The following is a 13,038-nucleotide window of genomic DNA, read 5'->3' as shown; positions in this document are numbered from 1 at the left end:
ATAGGGTGACAAAATGTGTGAAAAGGATGCGGGAGGGTTCCATGTTTCCTGTCTGCTAACCTGACTTTCCTTGATAAAAAGAAAGAGCTGAAGTCTGCTCTACTTCCATTGCTTGTGCCTTGTATCTTCCATTCAGCTGAGGGGGAAGAAAGGGAGCATAGTTCCAGAGAAGAAGTGGCATTACAGAGAAAGCTGGAAGTTGAACTCCAACACATCCAACAGCAGATGCAGTACTACTTCAGCAGGAAGCAAGAACTCAAGTATGTTGCAAAGCCCCTTTAGCCAGACTTTCTTCATGCCATCAACTCAATACTGCAATTTTTGTATGCATCTACTTTGAAAATAACCAGTCTGTTCACAGAACTGTGAATGAAACAGAGGAAAGTTCTAGATATTTTTATTTTCTCCTTTTAAGAGTTCACTCCAGGTGGGGAGAGTACATGTGCAACTTCTTTTGTAGTCAGCAAGTGGTTTAATTATACTTTGGCACCTATTGGAGAAAGCATGACAAAGGTGTCATTGGGTGTAACCTGAAGGCAGTACAAATGAACTTGGCAGAGCAGCTGAAATTTAGATTTTAGCTCTTTTATCATGAGGAGTGAAAACTTAGCTTTTCCAACTGTCAATTAAAAAAAAATATGGCTAGTGTTTGACAACGTCTCTATTAGAACAAGAACACATTTACAAAAATGCTTCAAAGAAAATGGGGCTTGGAGGGGATTCAACTGTCGGGAAAGGAAGAAGTCAGGAACTAGGAGTAGGAAATGGAGACAACAATTTTCAGACAGATTTCTCTGCTTTCCAGCATCCTTTTTTTTTTTTTTCCTTCTCTTTTATTTAAAGACTTTTACCATTCACTGGTTTGAGACAAAAATTTGGGTCTTATTGCAAGTATCAATTGCAAGTCTAAGTTGGCTTAGACTGCTGAGCTTCTAACTGGGATAAGAATCCTTCTAATCCATTTTATCAGGTCCTGTCAGCAGCAGGCACAGATTCTACAGAAGTGGCTAGAAAAGAGCATGCAACCAGAGGCCCAAGATAGTGTACAAGGAGTTCAGGAAGAACTGGATCAGGTGCGTAAATAGCAAACAAATTGAAGTTACTTAGGTGATTATCACTATGCTATGCACTTAGCCTTAAGGCTAATGGTAGTTACTAAATGCCAAGAGAAGGAAAACTTGTAATCAGAAGTGGGCTGATGAACAGACCAGACTGCTGTGTAGATGCATCTTCCTGTTTGTTCAGAAATGTAACTCTAACTCCAATAGACCTTTCTAAGGCTATCTCCAAGCTACATAGCAGGCTTTAATAGATTCGGTCTCAAAATTTTTTTCTGTGATTTCTCAGGACAGTGTAGCTACACTGCAGTGACTGCACCTGCATTGCTTGCAGTCCCCAAGTTCATACAGCTGTGAGTGGGTATTGTACTGTTACCTCTAAAGCTAACCCGTACTTGGCTGTTCCCCAGTGACACAATCCTGTCACTTAATGGTTCTTAAGTGGGATAATATAAAGGCTGCTAGAGCTCATTCACTCTTCCTCTGTCAAAAAGACTAAATGCTCTCTTGCTGTGCAAAAAGCTTATGCAATTGTCTTCACTCTCAGTTGCAGGTGAGGATCAACACTCTCAGCAAAGCACAAGTGAAAGAGAGACATCACGTGCAGAATCTGGTTGCCCGCCTGCATGACATCCGGATCGCTCTGGATATATAATGCATCCGAACCAATTTTCCAGCTCAGGGGTAGGACTTTTTGCCCCTTTCATAGCAGGGGAGGATGGAAGAGATGTATACATTCTCTCAGTCTATGTATGGCATTTTTATTTTATAAATTAAATATTCTTGCTTGTTTTATTTTGTTACTACAGCTGGTTAGAAACCAAACAAAACAGGAGCTAAATACACCTCATGCTGCACTCACAATACCTAGCTTAGGTTACCCTGACATTTCAGAAAGATAAGCAACACTGATAAGACTCTTTATTTCAAAACATTTGCAGTTAAATGAGTTCATGTCAGTAAGTCATACACTTTGACATACAAAAATACCGTGCTACTGATACAGTTGAATTAAATGGATTCTCCATGCAGGAGAAATTCACAGCATTATCAGTACCCTCTAGGAACTTTGCTTTGCTTTCACTTTCAGGGTGCATTGCTGACCTCTGCATAACAAGCAATGTTTGTTAATCAGCTAGCTCTGCACAGTGTTAAGACCATCACAAAAACAGCCACTTGCACACTGAATCCTCTCCTCCTCAAGATTTCTAAAAAGCAAACATCAGGTAATCCATCTCTTACTAGGCTAACAGTAACCTTCAGATACTGTGGATGGTGATGCTGAGTAGGAAGAAATTAAAGCTTAAAGTTGCTTTGGCTGTGTCTGGATGCCATAGGCCCCAGTGGAAAAGAGGGAAAAGATTCAGTTTTCTTTTCTCTCGTCCACTGGAACAAATTTGCTTTCTACTGTTAACATGACAGTGAAGTTTAGTCAAAAGGCTAGTCATAGCTTTATCTTCTTGGGGGTGATGTTTGCCTTAGTCTTTTCTCACTCTCACTGATTTAAAAAAGTGCACATTTCTATAACCTGTATATGGTAATATACTGCTGCAGGAGTAAACTTGCTAATGCCAAGAAGTTTAACAAGATAGGTGGCTGAGAGCCACTTCAAGCTTTCAACTCCTCCCTGTGTAAAGTGAGGAAACATTGACTCTCGGAGCCAAATGAATTTTCTCTTGCTTGTCACCCAAACAGCCACCATCATCTGAGTCATGGCTGGGCTACATCACTTAGAGGCAGTTTATCATCCCTTCTTTCCTGATGACAAGCTAAGTGTACAGGACTTGGCAAATGGGACATCTGTACAACAAAATTATATTCTATTTTCTGCAGTGCATACAAAGAAGGTAAGTTTTTTTCTTTAGGAAATCAGAGCTGGTCAAAGCCTACCATCTCCTTGAAGTAGCAGAAAAGTAGCTCAAGCAAGGAAGTAATATGAGAAATCTTTCAGAGAGCAGAAAGGCAGGTTTCATAAGCATGTCCACTCCAAGCAGCTCTGGACAGCAAAATCAGTTCTAAATGGTTGAGTGCCTGGACTTGAAACAGTGTATTCTCTAAAAACAATTGATACATTGCTTTAAAACTCAATTTCTCTTCTTCACTTTGGCACCCATTTCTGTCAGTGCCATATAGTGCCACATTCAGCAGCTCCAAAGTTGATTTAAAGTAGATTTTAACTCTTCTTGACATGAAGTTACACAGAGGCTCTAAAGTTTTGTTGTAGGATGAAGCTTCAGCATAGAGCTTTCAGCCCCCAGCACATTCCTAGTGTTAAGTATGAGGGCAGAGGTCAGAGCGGGTGTGGGGTTTTTTATATTTTGAGTAAGATGAAATTGTTGCCAGTCCATTATAGGATGGCCAGGTTGGCACCTAGGAGGCAACTTGGAATTGGTTCAAAGATCTGTAGTATTTTTATACACAGTCAGTGCATAGGGGATTTCACTCTGTGCAATAAAAATTGGTCCTGAAGTAACTGAAAGTGTTCTGTAGAGGAGTTAATTCTTCAAGAACTTAGTGGCAAAGCAACAATGAAGACAGATACATAGTAAAAACGTATTTTGGCTACCATCTCATGGCCTCACACAAGAAAAATATCCTCTATGTCTTCTAACCCCTTAATCCAAGAGGTGAAGTAACTGTCTCTCATACAAATAAAATCTTTAAGGCCTGGAATAGCAAATTAAAACAATGGATTAGAATAGGACACACAGCTTTGCTTTTTTTTTTTTTTTTTTTTAAAGAAAATCCCAAAGATGACCAGCTTCATCATATGGAATGTAGACACAGTGTTTTCAGGTTTAAAATACAGTGCAAAGTCAATTTTTAAAGGGACAATGATGTCAGGTAAAAGAATTAAAGTTGTCCAACAGTAGAAAACCTGGATGAGTGTAATTTACTGTACTGATGCTGTTATACATTTTGCTTAATTTGGACTGTGAAGCCATACTAGCCAATTATACTGTTTGGTGCTCTATGCATTCACAGGCTGCCTTTTATATAAGAGCTTCAGCAGAGTGTCTTAAAATAAATATGAGAACACATTCTTCGCTCAAGGTCTGAAAAACAGATATTGCAGATAAGGTACAAGGTTTGACTCAGCTTGTCAATGTCCCTTTAAATACAGTTAATCTCTACCTCCACCCTTCCCCATTGCACTGGCACAGCCTAGGAAGGCTCAAAAGGGACTTACAGGCTCTAAGAACATAATTATCCTGTGGCACATTGAGGGGAGGACATGAAAGACTACAGGCACAGGGTGGGACAGAAACCTCCACCATCAACATCTTTAAAGGCAGCTGTACCTGATACATATATGGTCATTCAATTCTCTTTCTGCATTCAGCAGCTTGTAAATGTAGACCAAATACTCTCAAGTTTAACATAACAATGACATCCTCTTTATTCCTCACCCAGGTCCTGCTGAGTGATACATAATTGTTAAGTAAGTGAAACACTCAGTGGTGTGATAAGAGTCCCTTTCTATAGAAAACCTTGCTCAAGGGAGTTTCTATAGAGAACCCAGTGCTTCTCCAAAGCGGATTTTCTGTCCAGCTTTGAGGTGGAATTTGAAGTCCTTGGGTGCCTCAAAGATTAGTACAATCGTAGAGCCTAAGTTAAATTCCCCTAAATGTTCCCCTTTCCTCATGGGGATTCCCTCCTTGTTGTTGTTGGATATGAAGCTGAAGTCATTGTAGGAACCTTTCGAGTAACAGGGACTGTTGGTGTGCAAGTCCTGTATGGAGAAGGAAGAAGCTGTTACTTGAGGATTTCAGTACTCTGTATTCATTAGCACAGCTGTAGACTGTGGGTATCTAGGCATTTTCAATGCAGGAACGTACTTACAATTAAAAAGTGCGATAGGAATATTAAAAAAAAGTCTGTACGGGAGAGGATTCCCTTTAAATCAGTCTTAGAACATCAGTATTGTGCAACACCTTAATTTCAGAGTAATAAGATTTTGTAATTTTATTATACTGTACCAACCTCAACCATCAAACCCAGAAAGCTGCCTACCACCGTCTTGCTCACCTGGTCAAAGTAGATGCGGATAGAGCCCACATTCGTTGCTCCTACAGCTGTTAAAGAGAAGAAGCCATGTTTCCAGTCACCTGTAAGGACAACCCGTTCATTGTGGCAGAACAGTTCCTTGATCCAGCGAGCAACTCCAGGATTCACAGACATCAGAGAGCCTGCAACAGTGAGAAAATAACCAGGTTAAGTTGTCTGGTTTGTAGCAGAATTATACTGAAAATACCATTTAGGTAGTGTTACAACTGTAGCTGATCCAGTAAACAATTCAGTCACTTATTTGCGGGAAGAGAGGCAAATGCTAGGCAGAGCAAATGAAAGACAAGGCTGTAGTATAAACAAGGGGTCATAGAAAGATGTCATCTTTAGTCTTCTGTCCACAAAGATCACCACTCTTGGGCAGGGCTCGTGTTACTTTGCATTTTTCCTAGCAGAATCACAGGGAAACTAAAGACCATGCACATCCTTCACTGTAAGGCTTGAATGCAATCTGGAACACCATCTACAGTTCTCTCTGTTAAAGAGCAAAGGGTTTCAGTTTTCATACCTGGAAATGGTTCTTTGTACACCCCTGCCTCCCTCAGCTTTTGCTTATTCCCATCTACAGCTTCACCTTGACTCCACTTCCAGACACTGAAAGCCTGCCATTAAAGTAGGGAGCACAATCTGGGGTGGGAGTCCCTTTCAAAATACCTGCCATTGTTGAAGCCTATTGTAGCATCAGTCATACCTACTCCTCTATCCCTAAACTGAGGTGGCAGGGACTCATTCCCACACTATCTGATACTATTCCTCTACCAAAGACATAACCAACCAACTTCACAGTAGTGTCATCTACAAATTCACAAATGACAACAAGTACTGTTCATTGGCATCCGATAGGCAGAACTAGTCCCCAGTCTGAGGTGGAACTGAAAAAGAAGCCTTCTAATAAGCACATAATATCCATCTAACACAAGGCTACAAGCTACTCAAAGGAAGCTAAAGAAACTTTTTACAGCTTAGGAACAGGTTTCACTGGTTAACTATCTAGTGCATGACAGCAGCCCCTTCCAGTTCTCTTTGGTAAATGGGTAAAAGTGGTTACTGAGACTATGGCTGAAAACCAAGTAGCTATCTAGCTAGAGCAGACCAGGAAATACTAATAATGTGAATAGGTTAAAAAAAGTTTATGACAGAATAACCTAAAAAATTTAAATCCCTACATAGTCCTTGAAGTAATTTAGTAAGGTATATTCACTACCCACATTTTTAGCTGTAAAATGCATCTGCTTTGCTGCACTGAATCTGATAGTAGCATTTCACTAATACTCCTTTGTTTCAGTCAAGGCCTAGCTTCAGTCTGGAACTTGACAAATTTCTCGAACTTTGTGGCAGGTCATTGTCTGTGTGTCTCTCTCATGGTGCTTGAAACCAAATCCAGGTTTTTGCTAAATACCAAGTAGTAAAACATTTTTGTTATCTGCTGAACTAGAGTATGATGATCTGCAAAGAGGAGGACAAACACATCTGATCCCAGCTCCAGTAGTGTAACTGTTTAATTGCATCTTCTTTCCCAAGCACAGGAAGAGATCGTATTTTAGGCTACTGTTTGGTCTGATCTGCAGAACTCGTTATTTCAGGTGCAAACTGAACAAATAGTGTTTGGGAACAAGTCAGGTCAGCTTGCATCCAACAGTTATTTCAAAGATCTAAACCAGCTTGAACACAATATTACTGTTTTCACCATTTATATGTGATTTGTTCTGGTAGACTATACTACTATAAAATTCATTACCATTTGTGACAAATCACTTTTCTACCATTATCCATCATCCGACTGTACAACTGCTCCACTGGCGTGTCTCGTTCAGCAGTGGCCCATACCAGTGCTTCCCTCCATAGCTGCTCTGCGTTCGTTTTCTAGGGACGGAAACCTACCTGGGAAATGACGACGGTGTGACACCCTCCAGTCAGTGGGTGAGTGGAAGCAGTGATAATCCCCCGGTGCAAGGTAGATTACACAATGATAGAGCTCATTGCCTTCCTTTGTGACTAGTTGTTGCTGAAAAGAGTTACCAGGTGGGGCTGCAAAGAAACCATGGAAAGAAAGGGGTTAAAGATATTCTTCATGCAGTCGTCCACCACAGCCAAGCAGTCTCCATTAGAACCAGTGGTAACAGCAGAGAACTAAATGCAGTCCACTTGTATTGTTGAGACTACAAAAAAATACACTTTGTCCAGGAATCCAATATTTCAAAGCGTTCTCTTCCCTTTACAACAAAATTAGACCCTGTATTGTTTTCATTATTTTGGAAATTCCTTAATTTTGGAGTTTGCCCTTCCCTAAACAGAAGAGCAGAAACTGAAATCCAGTGAAACAGAGTTTTTATTAAAGCTACCCTTTCAAGAACAGAATTTTTCTCAGAGTGACCCTTTTAAGAACAGAATTTGTGAAGAGGCCCTATTTTTATAAAATGCAGTAGTTGCATTTGTGCTCATGTTGAAAATAACTCCACTATTTGCAGAACTCGGTCTCTCCACTTCCCTCACCAGTTTAGCAAAATGTGTTGCTTTCATCAAAACTGAAGACTTTGGAGACGGTGCTCCAGGTGCAACAGAGCAGTAACAGCATAAGTCATTAGAAGTACAGCGCTTGAGCATAAATCTTGTTAGAGTAGCTTACACCAATTTTTGCTAACCTGGTGCTTGGGCACATTTCAGTCTGACAGCAGGAGTGCTACAGCCTCATTATAGTGGCAGATCTTAGAGTCGAGCAGGAACCAAGCAATTAAATTCAGATAATCAGATTGAGCCAGACAAGAGACTATAATGCACTGGTGAGAAAGAGAACTAGAACAATAACATGTTTATCCCCAAATAAAACAAAACAAAAATCAGACCCGCTTTTGTTCCTGACAATGTGAGAAAGAGAGGAAAAAAAAAGTAATCTCTTTTCTCATGATCTCTGAGAACCCTGAAAGGGCAGAGCAGAATAAATGCAGAACTGATGCAGAACTTACCCTGGCTAAAATGCAGTTCCTCTGTGGAGATGCGAGGTCCCAAGAAAGATTCCAGAGAATAAGTAACCCCTTTTACTTGCTCCACTTCACAGTTTTTTACCTGTCCAAAATTAAGGATCTTTCCATCAGAGGGACTAATCTACAGTGAAGAAAAAAAAAAATTAAACACATTAGGAATTCATTCATTCATTCCTCACAAAGCAGACATGTTCCTTTGGGGGGTGGGGGAAGCTGGTAGCAGAGTGTAAAGCCTTCATTTCCTTTTACTCACCACACTGTGCAAACAGCAGACTGGCCGTGCTTGTGGTTTCAGCTTCCTGCGGAAGAATTCGCTGAGGTTTCTGTAGTGATGCAGATCTTCAACAGCTGCCTCCTTCATGTTCACTCCAAAGGTCCAGATGTACAGGCTGTAAACAGGCTTCCGGAGCCATGTAGGCAGCTCCACCTGGTTCAGGCGACCCCAGGCTCGTGAGAGCAGTCGAGTTGGTACCGATTTGTACAGAGCAACCTAAAGAAAGATGGATTGCACCGCGTCATTCAGTTCTTCCCACCAATGGCTTTCTCTTACTTCTCCCCATAAAACAGAAAGGATCAAACTGTTCCTGCTAACCAATCCCTGGAACTCAGTGGGTTACACCACACACAAAGCAGCCTTTAAGTCAGCAAAAAATTAACACTGCGCTGCACTTAGTCCTCACTCCCTCCATTCTGCTGACAGCAGGTGAGGGACAGGATGAAACTTACTATAACCTTATACTGAAGCCAGCATCTCCACACCCCTGCAGGCTGAAGCTCCACATTCAAGTTACTGGAAACTGCCCAACATGAGACTTACAGAAAAAAACATTTCACATATTCCAGTAGAACGCTCATCACAAGGGTTTAACGTTACCAATATATTCATTTTTGTGAATAACCAAATGAAAATTGACTGAAAAATAATTTCTCAGTGTTTGATGATGTGCTTCTCAGATGCATCTACTAATGAGGGTGTTTTCCACACTGTACTGCTCTAATGATACTGGTACAATCAAAGAAACATACCCACATGGATGCAGCTACACCAGTATAAACTTATGCCAGCCTTACTCCTCTCGCAACAGCGGGAGTTGCTAATTGCAAGGGTGTAAAGTGCCTTTATTCCTGTAGAAATATATATCTTTGGACTTACACCAAAGCATAAGTTTTAGTAGCAAGAAAAACAAACGAAACAATGTTGGCAAGAGGTATATGCTGTTGATGTAACTGGAAAGATGACTCTGTCTTCCTGTTGGCAATTCCAGCAGGTAACTCTTCTGGGATTTGTGGTACTTCGTATCAGCCAAAAAGCTCACATGACCATGATGTCACCGGGGGAGCATGGACCAAGGGAACTGAATCCTCTAAAATGAGTTTTGCCAAAGAAATAGTGATCTGCTGCATCTGGTACAATTTTTTTGAACAGTACAGCTCAGCTACATTTAGCTCCCGATGAAAAGTTGTGGGTTTTTTCTTTTCCTTAGCAAGAGTCATCATTTATTCTCAATATTAATCATATCCTTCATAATTAAGTCTTGGAAAACAGCCATAAACACAAACAGAAGCACACACTGGCTGAGAGCCTGTCCATCATATCAAATACAGCAAATTAAGATTTCACTCACAAATCGCCATCCTGCATCACATTAAAACACAGTGATATTTCAGAAAGAAAACACCAACCTAATCTTACTTCAGATAAAAACTTCTAAATGAACAGTACCTTAGGTTATATAAGCTGAAGTACTGAATAAAAAAATGTTTTGCCATTTTATTTGACATGCCTTATACAGTGTTAATTTCTAAAATAAATTTTGCTCAGTTTTCCACAAACACAGAGAATATGCAGATACAACTGTAAAAATCACAAAAATTGTCAGAAGAGGTATTTCCTAGTAGCCCCTTCTCTTCAAAAGAGCCTGGTTTTCAAGTTGATAGGATCAAACAGAACAGCTGTTCAATGAAATAGGCTTAAGAATGGCAATTTTGTTCCAGTTTCCAATCAAAATATTTGTGGTGGTGTTGCATTCTGAAATTGCGTGACTTGCGGGGAGAATAACCTTGTGCAAGACGTCTCACACCCTGCTCTCAACAGTGTCAGAGCAGAGATTTGTGTAGCATTTGGACAGGCTGGATTACAAATGCTCAAAAAACTTGAGGAACAAACCCCCTCTGTGCAAAAATGACAAAGCAAGAGACCATTTCAATGTGGCCAGGAAAGGAAACTTGAGAAGAGTTGTGGTCTGCCTTATCCTAGTGCTGATATTTCAGGTGACTGAATCAATTCAAAAGTTTCTGTTGATTTTCCTGGGTAGACCCCTGACTGTTGTCTGTGAAGCAATCAGTTGACACAACTATGAACAGTAAAAACTAAAGGTAAACATGAATTGCATCTCTCTGCTTTCCTACTAGTGATCATCAGCCTGTCCTATACTAAGGATCTCTCCAGCCAACTGCTGCCAGCTCCCTTCGGTATAAAACAGCTAACATACACGAAGCGCAAGAGAGACCTGCTCACACTTACCCTGCTCATAGGCCTCCATCCCACTCTGGTCAAGGGTTTAAGAGCACCGAAAGGCAGAAGATAATAGAGAATAGTCAGAGGCCAAGAACGGAGTTTCAGAGCAGGCCTAGACATACAGCTTAGCTGGCCCAACCTTCGCCTCAGGGCCAGCTGGGGAAATTGCAACCTGAAAGATTACATACACAACATAAGAGGGTCAGCCATCTCAGCCTCAGAACCACCAGCGTCTGATAGCTGGGGATGATTTATTCCTGCTAATCTTTACTTAAAACATTGATTCTGCAAGTCTTTACTCCTTTATTTTGATCAGTTCTTCCCATTCCCAAAATAGGAGACCAGTTATCTTAAAAAAAAAAAAAAAAAAAAAAAGAAGAAGAAAAAAAAAGACAAATCCTCTGTCCAAAAAAACAGCTTTCACTCTCACAGGTCACATTTTATGAATGACACCCTCAAAAATTAAAGGCAAGATCACCTGCAGGTGACATTTGAAAAACAAGATGCAGCTGGTTCATCCAACTAACAACATCACATGATAGTTTACAGTGGAAATAACAAAGAGGAAAGGTTCTTCTTCCAAATCTCAGAAGATTACATCCCCAGAAAATGTTTCTTGTGACTGCTCCAGCTGTTGGATAGCCAAAGTGGACAGCAGACAATATTCTGAAAGCTAGGAATCTGTGATGCTGGGACTTTAATAAGAACTCTAAGGAGGGACAGTTTTAAGGAAAGAACAGATACTCCAGTGAAAGAAATCCTTGAAACCTAATAAATTGAGGTCCCTCTGAGGGTTCACGTGTTGAAGGCATCTTGACTAGATTGTGCCTCAAGTTGTACTTTGTACCACAAAAGACGATAGAGCCAAATTTACACAGACCTGTTGGTCATTCACAAACTTCGAGAAACAAGCAGTTACTTGAGAAACAACAGGAGTGGCACTCCTGAGTTAATACAATTTACAAATAACTGATTCCAAAAGACATCTTTCCAGGTCTTAAAACCGTCACTGGGCATCCTGGTTCTAAACAGAGAGCATGTGAACAAAGCCAATATTGCTAGTGCTGCAAGATAATCTAGTCTCCATAGCCCAATAACCAACTCCTTTGCCTCAACCAACTGCATCTATGGTTTATTGTCATGTGGACGTCCGGACTGAGGGGAAACTTACTTTGCACAAATGGCCATGGGGAGAAGCTGAACGTGCAACTCTCAGAGGGAAAAGCTGCTCAGTTTATTAGCAGAGGACATCGTGGGCCTCAGTTCAGACCCTTGCAGGAGGTCTGGAGGAGAGATCCTTCAGGTCCCCATTTATTCTTTGGCTTCTACGCATGAAGAAACCACTGGCATTTCCAAGGTCACATTATCAAATGAAAGTCTGCCTACCTGAGGGCAAAATGTTCAAGTCTTCTGGGCACTGACTTAAATCCTGGCTAAAAGATTGTTCTCCACACACCGCTGAAGCCAATATGCCTGCAAGCAGGATACAGCTATGTGCGCGCACAAACTGGAAGTGGTACGCTCTGTCTGCTGTGAACAGCTCTCTCACTGGATTATATGATACGAAGGATGAACTATAAAATACTGTCTATGTCTTTCCAAGATGGAAAGAAGCTGGGAAATTAAAAGGAAATTTTCTTGCCAACACATTCTTTTCAAAACTTGGATCAGGATTAAAATATCATGCAGGCAGGTACAACTGTCACTACTTTGGGATGCAAGATGGTGCCTTTGGCTCAGATTCTTTTCTGCAGTGAACACAGCTGCTTTTCCCCCAAGAACCAGAGAATAATCTGTGCATAAAAACCAGAGAATGATCTGTGCATCACAATGCAAGGGGAAAAAAACAAACCCAAAAAACCCCCTGAGGAGATGAAGTGCTGTCTCAGCAGAGGTAAAGCCGGCTTTCTTCCCAGCAGGAGGTGGGACGGCCTCAACATGGGAATAAGGGACACTTCGCATTCTTCCTCCCATCCTTACCACCCACCAGCCTGCGGTCTGCTCGAGGGCTGGCAGGGCTGGGAGCCGGGTTGCCAGCATGGAGCGCGGAGGTCCCGCTCCCCCTCCCACTGCTCTCCCCCTCTTCACTGCAGTCGCTCATGGACCAATCCCTGCAGAGCTGCATCCTGGCAGCTCCCGCCAGAGCCCTCGGGCTTCTCACTGCCTTGGCCTGGTTTCAGAGCGGTCCCTCGCTAATTTTTCCATTCTCCTAGTGATGGAGAGGAGAAAGGAAAGGAATGAAAGCCTCCTCATTCCCCTTGTCATATAACAGCACGCCCTTCTCTGCCAATTCAATGCATAAGGAGCTTTATAGTAATTAGGCCAAACAAAAGCTTTGCAGATGGCTGTCGCTCCTTCTGCCCAGAAGCCCACCCATCCTCCCTCCCTCGTTTCTCCCTTCAGTCACCATTCC

General features: G+C 41.5%; 2 protein-coding genes across 16 annotated transcripts in view; one reads left to right on the top strand and one right to left on the bottom strand.

Annotated features, from left to right (window-relative positions):
* SFI1 (SFI1 centrin binding protein) overlaps positions 1-1,776 on the top strand; it is a 32,155-nt gene extending 30,379 nt beyond the window's left edge. For all 7 annotated transcript variants that reach the window (XM_075041700.1, XM_075041703.1, XM_075041705.1 and 4 more), the window contains 3 exons: positions 137-260; positions 971-1,073; positions 1,606-1,776. In XM_075041700.1, the coding sequence (XP_074897801.1) occupies positions 137-260; positions 971-1,073; positions 1,606-1,713 (335 nt within the window). In that variant the 3' untranslated portion in view covers positions 1,714-1,776. The remainder of the gene's footprint in view (positions 1-136; positions 261-970; positions 1,074-1,605) is intronic.
* A 188-nt stretch (positions 1,777-1,964) lies between these two features.
* PISD (phosphatidylserine decarboxylase) overlaps positions 1,965-13,038 on the bottom strand; it is a 29,843-nt gene continuing 18,769 nt past the window's right edge. For 5 of the 9 annotated variants that reach the window (XM_075041708.1, XM_075041710.1, XM_075041714.1 and 2 more), the window contains 6 exons: positions 10,632-10,797; positions 8,361-8,597; positions 8,090-8,228; positions 7,008-7,154; positions 5,088-5,248; positions 1,965-4,791 (listed from right to left, as the gene is read on the bottom strand). In XM_075041708.1, the coding sequence (XP_074897809.1) occupies positions 4,567-4,791; positions 5,088-5,248; positions 7,008-7,154; positions 8,090-8,228; positions 8,361-8,597; positions 10,632-10,797 (1,075 nt within the window). In that variant the 3' untranslated portion in view covers positions 1,965-4,566. Of the gene's footprint in view, positions 4,792-5,087; positions 5,249-7,007; positions 7,155-8,089; positions 8,229-8,360; positions 8,598-10,631; positions 10,798-11,796; positions 11,967-12,011; positions 13,017-13,038 lie in introns of those variants that run through there. The other 4 variants (XM_075041707.1, XM_075041713.1, XM_075041716.1 and 1 more) reach the window with 3 other exon arrangements.

Source organism: Buteo buteo, chromosome 11 (assembly GCF_964188355.1).
Source record: "Buteo buteo chromosome 11, bButBut1.hap1.1, whole genome shotgun sequence".
NCBI lineage: Eukaryota > Metazoa > Chordata > Aves > Accipitriformes > Accipitridae > Buteo > Buteo buteo.
Note: the sequence above shows the minus strand (reverse complement) of the source record. Positions and strands in the feature narration are given on the sequence as shown.